Below are 19,559 nucleotides of genomic sequence, written 5' to 3' on the forward strand. Positions count from 1 at the left end.
CTCTGTGCAAAGTTTCATGTCTCTACGACATACGGGGCATGAGATATGCCCATTCAAAGTTTGAAATTTCAATCGGTTGCTATAGCGCCCCCTTTGGCCAGTTGATGTAATATTGCTTCATTCGCATCCTCCCATGACCCTCTACCACTGTGCCAAATTTCACATGGATTGACCAAGTCAGTGAGGAGAAAAACATCATTATATAGTAAGATAAGATAAACCCCCAAATGACCCCAAAAAACTGATGGTGACAGAAATCCATGGTTATCTAGAAATTATGTTGTAAAAATAAAGCACGTTAAATAAAGTAGTAAAACACTGACAGTGAACATTTTACTGCACAATGAGTACTTTAGTTAAAGCACATTTTGCTGGTAATATATAGATAATTTTACTTCTGTAAGGTTCTGGAAGCAGGAGCATTTTCACAGTGTAGTTTTATTGTTTTATGTACATTAAGTAAAAGATCTGAACACTTCTCCCACCACTTATTAATACTCACTGTTTTATCTGTTATAAAAAGCGAGTCTGACAGGGTAACAAGGACGTTTTTCTGTTGCATTTTTTCACATCCTTTGAGCAGTAATTCAAATGTAACCACCTCCACTGCATTGCAGAGACATTCACATCCATTTCCATTTGCACTTCCTGACAGCGATCTATCCAGATAACATCCACATGAAGCATATTAAACGCCACGAGTGCATTTAAATATGTCATTTTCATAATTTGAGGTACGAGCTCACACCTGCAGGTCGTCCTCTTTCAACTAATCACATGTTGACACACACAGAGAAGAAAAGAGACGCTGCTGAAATGTCATCAAAATGCCATCAACCAACATGTTTCACTGTGACATTTATGTGTCACATTATTTATCTGACGGCAAACAGTGTTTGACTGTCGACCTGCGTGTCATGTGTTCACATGCCAACAGCACAACCTCCTTCAATAAAGTGATGGACCGACTATTTTTAACCACTGGCTTTGATTCGGAATTAATTCATGGCGTCCAGCAGCCTTTTGCAGCAGCTCAACACACGTCTGATGTTGGCGTGTAAAGCTGAAACCAACTGCTATTGCATTTGTTACTGGTTGCAGGGTTGTGTTTTTGTGTTTTTGTGGTGCTCTCCTCTCCTCCGCCTGCAGCTGCAGGTAGTGACTGTGCACAGCTGATTAACAACCACTCATCAGGGCCTGGAGTATTTAAACCAGCAGAGACAACAGATGGGGCCAGTGGACCGCTGAAGGGCTGTGTGTTTGGTTGTGAAACATTTTGGGTGTTGTACTGGGATCAGTACACTTTTGGGGCCGTGTCTACCAAGGCTTTTTTTTCCTGAGGCCTGTGTACTGTTGTAGCGTGACGAGGTGCTCAGCATCTATTCTACGCTGGGTGCTGCACATTTAGCAATTATTTTCTGAGTGCTGAGAGTTGAAAAATGATCAACTTGCAGCTGTCCCCATAGAATTTGTGTGTATGTGTGGCGGTAGCTGAAGACAGAGCAGGATGAACAGTTAAGTTTCCTTTTCATTTTTCAAAATTAGGAGTGCTACTCCTGTAAGGTGCTGACATTTAAAAACCACATCCTCCATACATTCAACCATCCAATCCACGCAATTATAACTGATAAACGATAAATAAGTGTAATAGATCAATTAGAGGTCATGCACATGCCGTGTCTTTAACTGCCTGGAAAACGCAAGGTCGCACTCTGGGCGCTACTCTTATGCTAAGCGACCTCAACAAGCACCATATAGCCTATTTAGCCTACCTGAAATCCTGAGTGCAGAGCTGATCTTCTTCCAGGCGCTGTTTATAAGTGTGTAGGTCTATCGTCCGTGGGACAGATGTAAAGCTCTGGGTAGCCCTGCACTAACATGATCAACTTTTCTGTATTTATCAGACTGAATATTTACAGAAGAAGGGAAAGATATCTGTCGGCTGTGTTTGGTTTGTAACGTGACTCCTGCCTGACTGTGTCTGTCCTTTCAAATTAAATTCCCACATGATTCGGTCATATAGGTTTTGATTTATTTTGACATGGCGCAGCTCCTAATAGAGTTTCACGTTTGTTTTATTTTTAAAAAAAATTCTGCGACTAAGCAACCACTGAATCTTGCCAACTAATGTCCTTTCTCGTCAACTAACCTTTGGTCGACTATTAGGGGGCAGCCCTGCTAATTATACCTATAAGAATTCATCCTGTGTATCTGAATTGATTCAAAGACCTTATTGCAGTGGGGAAAAACTGTGTTTGAGTCTGTTTGTCCGGATTTTCTAACAGATGGTATCCTAGGTGCAGTTTTGATGATGGCCAAGGCCCTGCTGAGTTGTGGATGTTAGCAACCTCTTCCAGGGAAGAAAGAGGAGAGCCGATAATTATTTGTGCTGTGTTAATTTCCCTCTGCAGATCCTTGTTGTCTGCTGCTGTGCAGCCGCCATACAGCCCATTGTTCCGACCATATTAAACCCATTGTCCCAAAGTCCTGTTGTTCCGAAATCATCATGATGCCCTGTGGTTAAGGTCTGGTTAGGTTTAGGCACAAAAACCACTTGGTTAGGGTCAGGAAAAGATCATGGTGTGGGTTAAAATGAAAAAGACAGTGGCAAACACATAAGCCGTGAGCCTGCTTCGCCTTAAGCCTTTCCCAGCTGACCCAGAGCCGGTCGCAGCGCACCATCAAGGTAGAAATACGCCCGCCAGGAGCCGTTCAGCACCGCGGAGAGCTCCCCACACAACCCGGACCCCAGAGTTAATAACAGGAGGTTATGGTGTTTCACTCTCTCCTCTCTATGGCACTTGTATCTCAACCAGTAGCCTACTTTTGTTGCGTTTGCTGATCCTCTATGGTACACAAATACAGTATAGCCTAGTATTAATCACATATCGGAACAATGGGACGTCGGACTAATGGGATGTCAGACCAATGGGCTGTCGGACCAATGACATGGACCCGCCGTACCAGACTGTGATGCAGGATACTCTCAATGGAAGCATGATAGTATGTCACCAGCAGCTGTTCATTCAGTTTCTTTGAAACAGCCTCAGGAAGTGCATGCATTGCTGAGCTTTTTTGACAGCGGCCGAGGTGTTATCGGACCAGGTGAGGCTATCAGTGATAGGGTACCCAGAAATGTAAAGCTTTTTACCATTTTCACACAGTCACCATCTATAGACAGCAGGAAGAGGTCTGGGCTGCTCGTTCTGAAATCAGTGATGAGTTTGGGTTTTGTTCTCTTTTGAAGGTCTAATGTGACAGCGGTGGTGCGCTTTGCTTGACAGAACTCAATAAGCAAATACTGAGAGTGACGGAGAGCCGCTGCACAAACGGGCTCTCGTCAAGTGCTGAACAATGACAACAATGAGGGAGAAATATGTTAAAGGTATACACTGCAGGATCTTTATGACCTACTAGCAGTGTGTGGCAGTGTGTATATCCGTACAGAACCTGCCTTCTGTCTGGATTGTCTCATTATTTTGGTGTGTTCAGGATATTTGTGGGTGTTAGCCTTTGGGTAATGGTGTGTAGTCCCCGGCCAACAGCAGCACATAAATGCAGAGGTGTGTGGAGGTGTGGATGGATTTATTGTGCTTCAGAACATGACCGCCATGAAACAATCATTTCTCTAATTCAGATTTTTTCTCATTCACATCACTTCCTCTTTTCATTCACTCTCTAGTTCACTTGTCCACCGCTGCTCTTTCTTGCCGAGTTGTGTTTACAAATAGGAAGCAACAAATCATGTATAGTATGCCTTTAAGATATATAGACAGGGCATGCCCAGTAGCTCTGTGGGTAGCGCTGGTGTGACATGTACAAAGGCAATGTCCTTGCAGCAGCAGCCACAGGCTCAATTGTAGCCTTCACTGCATGTCATCCTCCATCTTTCTCCCCCCGTCACACTTAAATACTGTCCTGTCAAAAGATAAATAGATGGTTGGATAGATGTAATTCTCTCATTGATATTCTGTGTAACAACCAGATGGAATCAAAGTGTCGCAACTGAAAAAAAATCACTGCACCTCTACAGTGCTCCCTGCTGGGCCTTTTCTGAGGGGCGCCTCATATTTTGAGCTGGTCAAAAAAAAAACCCTGGTGGACCCAGCTCCTTGCTCCCATCCAATGTGAGTGTGTTTCACAGTGTTGCAGCCTATTCTGCGTTTAATTTAAAAGTCGACAGAATGAATTTGTGAATTTGTTTTCCAGTACAGAAAAGCTTCAGTGACCCTTGATTGTTACTGAACCACAGGTGCAACTTGGCTCTAAATACTGAGATTGTGTGTTTTTTAATTTTCACCCTCTGCATTGCTCAGTGGCTAGATTGAACTCGGCTCTGATTGGTTTTCTTTCAGCAGCGGTAGATTCTAGCAAAGGCCATTAGAGGCAGTAAGAAGAGGAGGAGGGACATGAGCTTTTTCATAGACTGTGTGTCTCATGTAATACTTTGTAGACGTAGTGACAATTTAAGAAAATATAACAAGAGTTTATTTTCATTAAAGTTACCTCCTGTAGCTTTAAATTGCTCTTTATATTCTCATTTTTAATTTCACATACTTATAATAACTTTTATCTGTTCTTAAATATGTCCTTGAGCTGCTGGAGCCATAACGGTTTATCTTATCTTATTCATAAGGAAGAGGCTAAAATTACACACACATTCATATGGGATGGCAGTACATCATGTCACACACACACACACACACACACACACACACACACAGGTTTCCCACAGTGATAGCAGAGCACTTCTCTGAACAACCCACCAGCCAGCCAATAAGAAACAGACAAAAGACAAATATTATACTCACACTCGTCATAATATAGTTAATTACTGGTTTCCAACTTATGAACAATGTTCACATCTACATCAGAGTTGTAGTTATGTCTCCAAATTGGCCCTTGATAACATTGTACTTAAAAACAAACATGGACGCCTCACGTCAGCAAAAGTCCAGTATTTACGGTAATGCAAATGATGTACCGTTTTACTGTTAATACAGTGTTTGAACCCTCACGCCAGAGTCCTGCATTGGGTCAGATACCCACAGGTTAGCTGCAGGCTACCCAGGGTAACCTTCAAAAAGCTGTGTAACGGGTAAAGATATGCATATATATATATATATATATATATATATATATATTCACTGTTACAGGTAAAAATGAACTACACACTGCAGTATTTGAGTAATAGTTTGACCTCTAATCACTAATATCAAGCCGCAGTTTCTTTTATTTTGAAAGTCAGTGACACAAATCAAACCTTCGACCCAGTCGTCACATTCGTCACTGACGTTGTGGACTCCAGCGATGAAGCTTTGCAGCCCAAGGATGAGGTGGCAGCCTACATCGAGTTCAACACTCCCAAGGAGGATCCTTAGAGGTTTTATGGTGTTGGAAGGAGCTAAAATGTTTCCTAACCTGGCAGTGATGCAGTGTTTTCGCCATCCTGGTATCGAGCACAGACTTTTCCTCCACTGGATTTGTAATTCAAGAACAGTTACCTATCTTAATGTGACTGACTGTATGTTTTTAATCATTAATAACCGGTGTGGGTCAGGTCGCAGGACTTTTAATAACGGGTGCGTGCAGGTGCGGTTTTGACTTAGACATAATGGCGGGTAACGGGTCGGTTCTGGTACTGAGCTTTACAGGAAGGTCACACGACCAACTCTGCAACACTTATAAGTCATCCAATGATATGAATCCCTCCATCCATCACACATGACATGGAATAAATGGGACTTAGATTATGAACTAAATGATACTGAGAGGGTTGTCTCCTTCACTTGACCTGTCATCCTCCAACTCATTTCTGATTGTCCTGTCAGATAAGATTAGACCGTTAAAGCTGATTTTTGACCCGTTTCTCAGGTTGTGAGTGTGTTTCCTGTCCAGGTAGCCACTGACTGCCATACGATTGGTTTTGGTCATAACTTGGGAACAGGTTTAAAATCTTTCCATCCTGCAGCAGACGGATTTTTTTTCAGCCAGATGTTTAACCTTCAGAACTTGTGAAATGACATTTTGGACTTTTCCAAACAGTGCTGGGTATTTATCTTTCAGAGAAGCTGATGCCAGAGTCAGTGACTCACATGCAATCCTGATACATGAGAGGCAAAGACGACTGAGTAAACATTAAAACGTCAGCCAGTGACAGCATGTTCACCCAGCTCGTAGCTGCAGATTAGCTTTCGTTTGCTTCTTCTTTAAATCAAGGTATTTTAATTCAAAATAAAGAAACAAAGAATTTAAAGGATTGTCTAATCTGCCACCGTTATCATATTAAAGTGTCTTGAGAGAGCGAAGATCTCAGCAGGAGCAGCAGACGTAACTACAGCAGACAGAAACCTCAGATTGATATAAGCTGAACAAATAAAACCAAATCTCTCTGTATGTACAGACATGAGAGGACACAGATGAAATATGTTTCTGACACTTTAACCCTGAACTAAGAAAAAAAAGAAAAAAAAAAGGAGAGGTGAAGGAGAAAGAGGTGGAGAGGGCGGTGACTCCCTCCATCTCTGATATGAGCTCTTATCTCGGAGACAAATGGAGGTAGCCGAGCCGTGACTTTTCTGTCAGGATGGAAAACAGGTTTGAAGGAGCTGAGTAAATATCAACCTGCCCGCTGAATATCAACACAGCTTCAGGTCACGACCACCAGAATACAGGAGCGACCACTCAGGCCCTGAGCTCCGACCACAAGCCTCTCTGCTGCTGTTTGTTTCTGTCAATTAATGTTATTTTGAATTTTCTAGGAGTGAGGTTGCAGAACTGAGACTTGTATCGTGTGCCAAGTGTGTAAGAGAACAACGGAGGCCCATGCAAAGACAAGAATGTCCTTATCTAGAGCCAGTGTTATCTGTTCTGGGCTACTGTACAAACACGGTGCAACATGATGGACTCCATGAGCGAGGACCTGCTCCCTATGTCGATATAAACGGCTCATTCTAAAGTAACAAAAACACAATTATTCTTATTTTCAGGTGATTATACACGTTATGGATCAATCAATAAAAAGCATGGGTGTTGATAGGTTTTTGTGTTGAGTCCCCAGGACCCACAGGTGGTCATTTAAGTGGGTCCCCAATAAGGTCAATAATCTCACAAACTGCCAGACCAATCAGCCTCATATTGTGTGTGTGCATCTACTGTACACTCAAGGTTCCCTCTTAGTTGCAGTGATTCTTTAAAAACCTGTTTTATTGACTGTTACGGCCTTCTCCCTGGAGTCGTGTGTTCAGCACCATGTGAAGTTTGAGACACTTTAAGGTGGGACATCATACAAACAGTTACTAAAGTTAGGCACGATATGAGATGAATTAGTCGCCATTTTTATCCTGTCACCATCTTGACTGTAAGGGAGCCAGGAGGGCCAATTCCACCAGCCGTAGCTGAGCAGCGTTCTAGCTGCCATGGCTGTGACCTGGTTTTGTTCTGTTCGCCACATCATACAACACAGGGAGCGTTTCAAAAGCGGGTCGATTTTGATGATTTGGTCATTTTTTCATGATTTAAGAGCACTATGTAATAAAATTGTTTCTTTTTTTGTCCATTTTAATTGAGATTGTTATGTCCTGCTTTGTTGCTGTAGCCCACAGACAAAGTTAATACTCTTCTAAGTCCAGATATGAACAACGTGGACTCATGTTTTAGTTATTAAAAATACATTAATCATCATATTCATTCAACAATTTCTTTTGCCGCTTGTCCTGTTGGGGGGGCTGGAGCCTATCCCAGCTGACATTGGGTGGGAGGTGGGGTTCACCCTGGCCAGGTCACCAGACAGACACATAAGCCCTGTTTCCATCGAGCAGTATGGTACGGTTCAGTTCAGTACGTTGATTGGTCAGTAGAGGACGGTCACTCTGCTCAGGGCTGAGTTGTGGCTGGTTTTGAGGCTCATGTAACCACTGTTCATACTGTGGAGAGTTTTAGTAGTAAACTGTAACTATAAAATGAAAGGATGTTTTGCTGCCTCTCACAGCAGCTGGAGTCTGAGAAAAAAAATTCACTGGGCCGACTGCCAGGATTTTTAAGGTGGAACGATAACTTGTAATGTTACTCAATGCATGAGTTGACGACATAAATCAATCAGCACACCTTAAATATTCCATATGAAATCTTTTACCATTAGTTCAGTTTTTATATGACATACACTTTTAGTAATGAGTGGATCTTCAAGCGTTTTTATATATTAATTTCAGCCGGGTTATGTGAACTGCATATATTCTAATCTTCACTCAGAGGAAAAAAGAGTAACTTAGCACCAGGCTCCAGCAACACTAAACCCCTGAGCTTGCCTGTGAAGGACTAAATGCACAAACCCACTATTTCTAAATATCCCATGGAGAGAGACTCTCACTGCAGCCTGTTTTATTTTGTTCTGAAATGTCTGCATGCAGCCTCGTTCTGTGGACGATAAACGAGATGCAGACTTCCATTTGTGTCACCGATAATGAGGCGTAGAGTGGAAGTATAAGGTTGCATAAAATGGAAATATTTAGGTAAAGTACCTCAAAATTGTACTTAAGTACAGCACTTGAGAAAATGTACTGAAGTTACTTTCCACCACTGATCAGTATATGTTTAACATCACATTTTTGGTGTCACAGTTTACTATATTTGACCTCATTACTACTTTTATTGAAGCAGCTGACGGAGTCTACCCGAAGATAAGCCACCTCCTCTGAGTGTCAGGAGTCCTGGACTGATAAAAGCTGCATAAAATCAACTTGACAGTTGTTTCTGTCTGTCATTTAAAAAAAAATCTAGTGTCCCAAACAGTCAGTGGAAAGTTTGGTTGAGAGTTAACCACAGCTGGCAGCTACAGCAGCTTTACAAAGACAACACATGCACCAGCGTTAAATCAATACAACATTTGCAGAGGCATAGATGGACGTCCTGAATACAGACGTCAATATGTGTTTGTTCGAGAACACACAGCAGCTGGAACATACACAATCAATACACAGACGGAAGAAGGAAAGTGTGTTATCAGCCCTCCACCTGATCAGCTGCACATCCTGCAGATGTGTACAGTAACCTCACTGCTGGAGGAGAAAATAAAGTCGACCTTTGAGCTGTGAAGCGTGACGTGTGTGCAGCTCCGAGGTGTCGGTGAAGCTGAGCGATAAGGAGCAACATTTCTACACTGCATCCCTTAATGTGTGTGTGTGTGTGTGTATCTGTGTGTGTTTTCTGTGGTGTTCAGACCAGACTGATCTCGCTTCATACACAACCTAAGATATATTTTTTTCCTGTGCAGCCGAGTGAGAAGTGTTTACATGTGGTCCGTACAGCACTGATGGCAGCGCAGTCTGTCTGAGGAACCAAACGAAGCGCTCAAAGGAGGAAAGTTGCATTCATGCATTTCATGCTAATGCGTTCAAGAGACACATTATGCTGTCAGCACATCCCTCCGTAACACTCACTCTCCCTCCATCTCCCATCTCCTCTGCCAAGCTGCTATCTCAGACAGATAACGACACAAAATTCCACATGCGCATAAACTGAAATCTGCAGGCTCTGTAGGTTATAATGGAGGATTTCAGCACACACAATATTTATTACACTAACCAATGCAAGCTGTTCTTATTCACTGTTTGTACTCACACCACAGGCTGTTAAAATAATGGACGCAGCCACCGTGACATCACCCATTGGTTTGTGGACTCCAGTTTTGAAGCCTCGAGTTTGGCATTTCAAAATTGCTTCACTTTTTGGAGCCAAAAGTGACCATATTTGGAGGAGACGGTGGCACTGTGGAGGAGCATCATGTGGATCTGACTGAGAAGCCAAATATTGGGAAATTAGCTATAGAGACCAAAACCATTTTAACATAGGGGTCTATGGAGATTGACTGGCTTCTGGAGTCAGCCTCAAGCAACCGTTCAAAGGACTGCAGTTTTTGGCACTTCTGTATTGGCTTCATTTTTCAGCCCCGGACGCTCGGATCACGAGCTAGGAGGTAGGGCCGGGCAATTAATCAACAATTAATTGAAACCTGTAACGGATGTAATGCTGTCCATGTAGGTAAATTCATTTGTTAACGTACTAATGTGTGAGTAGTCACATGACTCAGCCTCGTCCAGTCCAGTCCACAACCTGGACACAACATGGAGGAGAACTCAAACACCGAGCCAGCTGAGCAACTTGAGCAGCTTGTGCTCCTGCAGAGAAACGCCGTGTCCGTCGCACATTTTAGCTTTCGTGAAGACGACACCGAACAGAAGGAATATAAAATGTAAACACTGTGGAAAAACAGTTTCAGCAACCAAAGGTAACACCACCAATCTGTCTCAGAATTTCAGCACAATCACGTTACTGAATATGAACAGTCAAAAAAAGAACCCAGCAACAAGTGCCTCCACACAGCAGCTCTCGATAACACATTTACAAAGGCTACACAATATTAAAAAGATTCAAGAAAATGGAAAGAAATAACCGATGCCAGCTTCCACTACATCGTGAAGGATATGGCTCCCATAGCGACAGTGGGGCACAGTGGGGCTAAACACCTCGTTAAAACCCTCAACAGAAGACACACTGTGCCATCGCGAAAATATTTACCAAACTGCAGTGCCAAACATGTAAAACTGATGTCATAAAAAGCAAGTGATACAAGTTATGTTTTACTTTTAACACGGCATTATCTTAAAAAAATGTTTACAAGAGATGCCAGTTATTATTTTCTACTTTTGAAATGGCAATATTTAATTTTTTTGTTTGCAAGGGATGCAACTTATTCATTTCATACTGTTTTAGAGAACTTGGCTCTTATTTTAGAACTAAAATTTTGACATGACAATATTTAAAGTAATTCATTTTGTTTGTAAGAAATACAAGATATTTATTTTCCACTTTTTTTAACGGAGCTTGCTTTTTGGATTTAAAATGAAATGTGACTTTTTTTTGTAAGACAATTTCATTTAAAGTGATGCGTGCTTTGATTTCAATTTTGAAATATTCAATAAATAATCCTATGTATTTTATCTGTGTGTGTTTCCTTCAGTTATTTTAATATCACAAAGATAAGATATGCACTCTTTCATCAGAAAAAAGTATCCTAGCTTTAATAGTTTTGCATATTTACAGTAAAAACATTGTCAGTGAACTATGAGGGCAAAAACCAAACAAAATAATCGCCCTCCAACATATGATGGAAGCAAAGGAGGAAGTCACTTGTGGCCACTTGTGATATTGCAGCTAAAAAATCCCCTGCGACCCGACAATCATTCTCCTAATAGACCACCACTGTAAGAGAGACCTCTATAAAACCGTCAACAAGGTCAATTACGACTCTTTCTATCATTATTTATTCATCTATGGAGGTTTTGTGTTTTTAAAACCTCCCTCGAGCCAAGAAAAGCGATTTAAAAATCTATGACATCATCACAATGTAAAGTCTATGAGACAAGCACGAACTCTTTGGCGTATGCACCATGTGAGCAACTCCATTGGTCTGAGTAGGCGCCATCTTGAGGTCTACCACCAAGTTATTGTTATACATCTACAATAAGGAGGTGGTGGATTGAGCAAACATACTGGGACTTTGACCCTGGAGACCGAGGTTGAGTTATGTTAAGTAACATACGTAACGTACGCTTACGTAACAATGCCCAACCATGATTATTTTCCCAACCCTAACTTGTAGGGGTGCTTTTCCATGTGATATATGAACCACAATCATACCAACCATTATATAAGGATACATTAATCAGTTATAGCCTGATACTGTCCTGTGCGTATCAATTTGCTGAGCCAAAAAGCCAATAAGCAGTGTTGTAAACTCCCACACAGCAAAACTATAGATCATATTTTAATAGTTTTTATCAAATACCATCACAGGTAAATCAAATGAAGCATATAATCACAATCAGAAATGAAAACTCTCAGTTTACTATCTATTTGCAGTGTTTTCAGTGTGATGTGACCCCTTGTTTTATCTCTGCTCTGTGGCCAAAGTGAAATCGGTCACTTCATCTGATCAATATGGAGCCTGTGACCTGATGATAACGTCAATAATAATGTAACGATAATGTATGTGATCTGATATACAGCTTAGACCGGTGGCAAAACTGATAAGAGACTGTATTATGAACATCTGAGAAAATAACCTTGAGGTGTTGGAGAGCGCACCGAACTCTGTGTAAAAAAATGTGTATTTAATATTTATGTGCTGCCTGGCAAATATAGGTACCCTATACAAAATAAAATCAAACTGTTTTCCCATTAATGTGACTTATAACTCAATTCGGCACCATTTTAATTACCACAGAAGGTTTCTTTTGAACATTTCGTAACTGGAGTTATTTCATTACAGCTGTTGCAGCTGCATCCACAGCGCGTTTCAATAAAGAACTCGGTCAAACCAACTCTCAAAAGAGACACATTCGCTACAGCCTTTGCTGCTGGGTGAATTATATGTGAGCCGAATTAAAGAGACATTTATTTCGGTGCTTTTAAATTACTACATGGCGGTGTACATTTATATTTTTGGGCCAATGAGCGTGTAAATGTTAAATTGCTGGTGATTTCTATGGGGTCTGGTTTTAATCTCTGAACAAAAGTAAGCAGTTTCCACACCTCCGGAGCGGAGCACGGAATAAACTAGAAAGTTACTCACCGTTGGGGCGGCCGAGGCGGGAAGCTGGAGCTCCACGAGCCGGTACGCATCCACCGCCGAGCCGTTGCCGCTCCACGCGGATGCTGCTGACAGCGCCAGGGTCTCCGTGTTGCGCGCCGTGCAGTTCGCCTCGCGGTCGCTGCACGAGATGATGCTCTGCCGCGCGGACCGCAGCAGCTCGCTCTTCCCGCCGTTCATCCTCCTCCTCCGCCCACTCTTCCTCGCTCCTCCTCACGCGCTCTGTGTAGGAGGAGGAGGAGAGAGAGAGAGACGGTGACCGGATGTGCAGCAGGTGTGCAGACAGGTGTAATTAAAGGTGCGTTTGATTAACATGAGCAGTGTCAGTTAAATTAAGATATGGTCATAAACTGACCCTCTGTGCGTTTGCAAAATGTCAGTGGTGGAAAATATTAAGTACGAATACTCAAATACTTTAGGCTACTGCTACTTCATACTTTTACTCTCCCAGTTTGTGGCTCCCAGTGCTCCCATTACCACTGGCACCACTGTTGCTTTTACTCCCCACATCTTTTCTAGCTCCTCTTTCAGCCCTCAATATTTTTCAAGCTTCTCCTGTTCCTTCTTCCTGATGTTGCCCTCTGTTGCTCAGGATTGCTACATCCATCACCACTGCCTTCTTCTGTTGTTTGTGGATCAACACGATGTCCGGTTGGTTAGCCATCACCAGTTTGTCAGTCTGAATCTGGAAGTCCCACAGGATATCAGCTCGGTCATTCTCAACCATCTCAGGACATGTCTTCCATTCTGACCATGGGACTTCCAGACCATCCACGAACGCTCTTCCTGCCTGCATCTTATAACCTGCTTTTATGTGCTGAACTGTCTCAGGACCATCTTGGGGTCCTGTCTGCTGTGGAAGACCCTTATTGCTTCTATTGATCTTGTACTGAGTGCCTGTTCTTGTGCTGCCATGACTAGTGCTTCCTTGCTGTCCTTCAGTCCAACCTTTTCCAGGCACTGGTAGGATCTCTTGATGTCGGCCACTTCCTCAGTCTGTCAGTGGTACATGCCGTGCAGGGGCTTGTCCTTCCATGATGGTTCGTCCTCCTCTTCTGCTGCCTGAGGTATACACTCAGCAGCTCATCTTTTGGGGTCATCTTCCTTGGTTTCGGCTCACCACTTCTCGGCCCCCCTCGTTCTGCTTTGCATTCAGTCTCAGGGTGCTGGACTTCGGATGAAACCCTCCGTGCATTATGAGAAGCTTCCACGTCTTGATATCAGTGGCTTCTATGTCCTGCTTTAGTCAGCTTATTATACCAGCAGGGTACCTGATGACTGGCAGGACGTACGTGTTGATGGCTCGGACCTCAGACTGGCTGAGAATAAATGAGTTTACTGAAGAATATGAATTTAAGCACCAATATTGCACAGTTAAGGCAGCATTACAAGGAATAATTGTACCCAAACATCAATCCTGTACCTGATCTGTTCCTGCTTTTTGGTACCTGCTCCTGTTTTGACCTGTTGCCGCTTCCTGACTTGCTCACCTGTCATACCCCCCTTCAATTGTTTGCGTGTAACTGTTCCTGATCATTGCCTTTCCTCTCATCATACCTGCCTTGCCTTGTCTGTGTCCTCCTCTCTTTGTTGCCAGTTTTCACTGGTAAGTAATAAAGTTGAGATGCAGAAGCAGCTTCAGTTTCAGGGTATTGCAGTGCCTCAAACTTCCAAACACATCAGTAAGCTCCGTCTGTACATTGATGCTCTTACATCAAAATCCACATTCAAACCTGCAGGATAAAGGAGCAACTCTTATTATTTCATTGTGTTCGTTGTGAGTCGAGTACGTATATACATCCACCATCAGACTGCAGGATTCACTTTCACTTCACACTACATAAAAAGAATCTTTGCATTATGTCTGACTTCTTTCACTAAACCCAGAAAATGAAAAGATCTGCTAACAACAAGAGTCCGGTGTTTGTTTGCAGGTAGAGTGAGCCGACTGGAGGGAGAAATGCTTTTATTTCATATACCTGTATGATGAGTGCTGAAAAGACAGGTGGATGTAAGGAAGCAGACAGTGTAGGTGGATTAAATAAAGCCAGAGGGGCTTCAGAGAGCGTCTCACTTCAAAATGAGGACAGACATTAGCACGTAAAGCTGCTGTGACTGATAACACAGTGTTAAAACACATTAGAGTCACATTTAAATGTTTCAAGGTTTAATTCAGTTTTTATCTTTTTTAATATAAAAAGTTTGTGCAGAAAAATAACTTTTAAAATCACTTAGTGTGGGTTGTTTCTTTATCAACACGAATACTTAAATATTCAAACTGATTCATAATATTTGTCACAAACTGGCTCAGGGAATGTGACGAGAAAGAAGTCCACACAAAAAGATTTAGTTTCAACCAGAACTCATTAAGGTGTTGAGGTGAGCTGATAGCACAAAACCAAAAAGCAGTGATGCCAGGTGGACGTCTGCTGCAGGAGGGGAGACAGTGGGTGAAAACATGAGGCAGCTTTTACAGCCGGGAAGTTCCCAGGTGAGCTCAATCAAGGTAACGACCCTCTCATGTCAGCCGACTGCCTGATGAGGCCGGGACATCCTCCAAGACAGTGAGAGGGGCATCACACATTTCAGAACACTTCCTGATTAAACAGCTCATGTTTTAAGGACAAAATGTATGTTATGTACATTTATAAAAGGTAAACTGTCATTTTAGGAATCAAAATTTCAACATTCATGGACGTATTTGGTATTTTCATTCAGCTTATTATAAGCATTCAAGCTTTGTTTGGACCTTCGGGCCTGGTCTCACTTTGAAGTCATTGAAATCCGGTGCTTGGGCAGCGACTTGCGGCATCAGAAACCAACGAAAAAAGGCTTCCTTTAACGCCAAAGTGATGCGCAGCCAGTTGTCGTTATAGTTTAAAAGCGCCTGGCAGCGTCAGAGGGAAACGCAGCGGGACAAGGACCAAAGTTAAGGTGGCAAAAGTCTTAGTGGGGTGGGTGGGAGCTGTGGTTGATGGGTCCAACAAACACTAGCCATGTTTCCATTGGCCTGTTTAGATGTGCATCTAGAAGTATCGCATCGGAAAATTATGATGGAAACGCCAAAATTCGAATTAAAATCCCCTGATTCGCACAAACTAAAATACACTCGCTTTAGCCGGGTTTTGGTTGATTCGAAAAAATGCTGATTCGCAAAACGGGGGATGGAAACAGTTATGTTCGAATTAAGTCTGACGTAGCGCACCTCTCTCCATGGTGATATCCACACTCCGGGTTGGGAAGGCGGTAATGCATTTACAAGCTGGTTGCCAACCGCCAGAATGCGAGACTTGTTTTGTTTCCGGTTCTGCAGAAAACTCGCACAAGTTCGTAGTTTTCACCAAAGTCCGTACATTTAATGGAAACACACAGGATTCGTATTTCTTTTAATGCGCGTTTCCCAGTGATTTGAATCACTTTCGGATGGAAACATAGCTACTGACTTTCACCCAAGAGAGCGGTGTTCATGTACCATAAGATTCTGAAGCCAAACCCTGTTGTATTGTCCAAAACCTAACCACGAGTTTCTGCTGTTAAAGGAAATAAACTTACCGACGTAGCGCGTTTATTTTGAAAGAGACTGTATGTAAACTGTAAATTTCCTGTGAAAACAGAAGTGTATTTTGAAAGAAGACAATGCATGTAACAGGCAGAACTTGACATGGTGTCCCAGAACGTCAACAACCAGCGCACCCAGGGTACCTTGCACGTCGTATGTGGACGTGGAAAGTCCGTGACCAAACGTCGATATGTGACAAGGTCACAGTGAGAATGTGTTGGCATCAGCAGACCTGAGAACACGAGAGGTAGTGTGCCAGTGGAGGAGCCAGATTGTGGAGGGTGTTATAGGTGATGATGAAGAGTTTGAAGTGGATGCGCTGTGGAGTGAGGAGCCAGTAGAGGTTATGAAGGATGGGGGTGATGTTGTTACAGGTGCACAGAGTGTGTGAGAAAACGAGCAGCAGAATTCTGGATGTGTAGTTTCTTGAGTGTTTTGGATGATGAATCACAGAGGAGACTGTTGCAGTAGTCCAGTCTGTAAAATGATGAATGTGTGTCTGAGTCTCTGCAGCTGGAAAAGCGATGGATGGACAGAGGTCGGCGATGTTACTGAGATGGAGGAAGGCTGTTCTGGTGATGTGTTTGATATGCTGGTCAAAGGAGAGGGTCTGATCGAAGATGGCACCAAGGTCACGGACACGGGGAAAGAGAGCACATTGGAGCCGTCGATGGAGAGGGAGATGGAATGATGATGGCTTCTGACTTGTCACAGTTACGTTTGAGGAAGTTGGTTTGAAGCCAGGATTTCATTTCAGTGATGCAGTTGGAGAGTGAGTGGCAGGGGTGATGGCTTTGGTGGAGATGTGGAGCTGAAAGTCAGAGGTGAAGCAGTAAAACTGAAGTCCATGACGGTGGATTGTTTGAGATGTTTGTCCAAGTGGTGTTGCCATACCCTAGCAGAAGTTGTGAACACTGTACTGAGTCTCTATTTCACTACTTTCAAACTGGTGGAAAACTAGAATGTTATATGAGTGTTGAAGTGTCAGTCATTTATGTTTTTCATTCATTTATGTATTTGTTAATGTCATAGTAATTTTCTTGCATATATATTTATATATTGCTCATGATAAATAATATAATATGACAAGACAGGAGTTTTCAAATTTTTGAATTCTTTCTGGGTGAGAGTCCAGAGCCCCCTGCAGATGTGGTCCCCTCAGTGTTGTGTTTATGGCCTTGCTTTAACTTAATTAATAAAACCCTGTGATATCAGAAAAGCCACTAATGAGCTGTAGGCACAGTAACTTCAGTCTGAAGCTAATGACGGGAGATATAATTCAGTTAAAAACGTTTACTAAAAGGGTTCAAATTACACTCAGTCACACGGTAGAAAGACGATGTACTCCCGTGTCTAATGCAGCTCTCTGCTCAACTAAACTGCACATGATGTAAATTACAAATTTAAAGGGAGCGTCATCATCAAAATTCAACATACATGCATATTAGTCCTTTTACATTTTTATACAATATCTAAGTTTTATACAATGTCAGGAAATGAATTTGACAGGATATTTAAATTAATTTTTTTGCTTTTTTTGCAGTTTTTCTTTTGCAGGCATTGAAATATACAGTTTTATACTTTATTACACACTATCATTTTTTTTTCTTTCAAAAAATAGATACTGTTCAAAGCAGCACATTCTCACTCCGACCTCGTCACATATCGATGTTTGGGTCATAGACTTTCCGCGTCCAGATACGACATGCAAGGTACCCTGGGTGTGTTGGTTGTTGATGTTCTGGGACACAGTGTCAACTTCAGCCTGTTACATACAGTCTCTTTCAAAATTAAAGCACTACATCAGTACAACACCGCAAATTGACCTTAGTTTTTTTCCTGTAAACAACTAATACACATGGTTGGGTTTAGGCAACAAAACAACAGGGTTTGGCTTTAGAATCTTACAGGATGCGAACTGGGAACTGTTAAACTATAACGGCAACCGGCCGTGTATAATGCCGACTTTTTTTGTTGGTTTCTGACGCCGCAAGTCACTACCCAAACACTGGATTTTGACAACTGCTACTTATCCCTAATAGCTAGGATTTAACATGCATACCAAAAAAGCTAAGGTCTGAGGCGGTCAAATAAAGTAAAAAAGTATTGGCACCAAAATATATTTAACATATTAAGTTTAAGATATCGTGAAGAAGAAAAAGTGGAAAATATTTTCCTCAAAATTGTGCGGTGCTTGAGTAAAATGTACTTATTTTCCTTCACTGTGTAAAAAAAAATCAGTTGTGTATATTTAAGTGTTCTTTTAGATGTGTACAACTAGAGTTTAGTTAAAATTTTTATTTAAATTATTTGAAAGTTTTTATAGTCACAATAATTGCAATTTAATTCTCAGTTAAACACCAAACAGCATCTCATTTCAATGTCTCCTATTTTCATGTTCTGAGTGAAATGGAGCTGCACGCTGCCGACAGACTGTGTGTATTTGTAAAAAAGAAAATGTCTAAAACAGAAGACATATTTCTGGGAGTTGTGGAAGATGAGTTCTTGTCATCTCTGCTATTTCTGTCTGATAAAGGCATTACATACTGATTAAAAAAACTTCTAAAAAGTCTGAAAAGTTTAATTAAAATCCCAACCACATCTGAACCCTTCATTTGGCCAAAATACATCAGTATATCATCATGTGATAAAGTTATAGAAAGATTTTCTCCGTACCTGAAGGAGTCTTGAGAAGAGGAAAGTTAAAATCCAGGACCTGGACCGGAGCCGCAGTCAGGTCCAATGAAGCCGGGGTGAGAATCAACCTGCTGCTGAACTCTGGAGACTTGTATCTTCAAAAGGTCTGATCCACACTCTCCTGCTCACCATCCAGGTACTGTGACAGAAGCTCAAAATTCACGCTGGAGAACAAAGCAAACCAACGTTCCCCAACATCACCTCCTGCAGCTTCACACTGAGTCCTGACGGATTCATGGATCCACAGAGTCTAAAGTGCTGCAGGGAGCAGGTGAGAGGGTGGAAGAAAAGATTCCTACAGGTAGAAATGTTTATAAGGCAGAGAGAGAGAGAGAGAGAGACACACACACACACACACACACAAAGTGGGGTATTTGGGTCTTTAGGTCAGCACTCTGATGGAAAGTCATTATAATGATTATCTGCTGACCTGCTGCTTCAACTTAATACAAATGATGAGACGAGGACAAACGCTCTCATTGATGAGCGCATGATTGCATTGTGTGTGTGTGTGTGTGTGTGTGTGTGTGTGTGTGTTGGTTAAACTGTGTACTCTTTGATAACCTTATCTGATCACTTTAATGGACAATAGAGAACAAACTGAAGTCACTTCAAACAGATTTTGGACGTCCAAATCTCCAAATCTGACAAAGT

At 42.1% G+C, this 19,559-nt stretch overlaps 1 protein-coding gene across 1 annotated transcript in view; it reads right to left on the minus strand.

Moving 5' to 3' along the window:
- The window catches only part of LOC126407281 (melanopsin-A-like), a 60,788-nt gene extending 41,774 nt beyond the window's left edge, over nucleotides 1-19,014 (minus strand). Inside the window, exons 1-2 of the mRNA XM_050072101.1 lie at nucleotides 18,885-19,014; nucleotides 12,632-12,871 (exon numbers count right to left, since the gene is read on the minus strand). Of these exons, the coding sequence (XP_049928058.1) occupies nucleotides 12,632-12,829 (198 nt within the window). The 5' untranslated portion in view covers nucleotides 12,830-12,871; nucleotides 18,885-19,014. The remainder of the gene's footprint in view (nucleotides 1-12,631; nucleotides 12,872-18,884) is intronic.
- Between the last annotated feature and the right edge of the window lie 545 nt (nucleotides 19,015-19,559).

Source organism: Epinephelus moara, chromosome 19 (genome assembly GCF_006386435.1).
Source record: "Epinephelus moara isolate mb chromosome 19, YSFRI_EMoa_1.0, whole genome shotgun sequence".
NCBI classification, from domain to species: Eukaryota; Metazoa; Chordata; class Actinopteri; order Perciformes; family Serranidae; genus Epinephelus; species Epinephelus moara.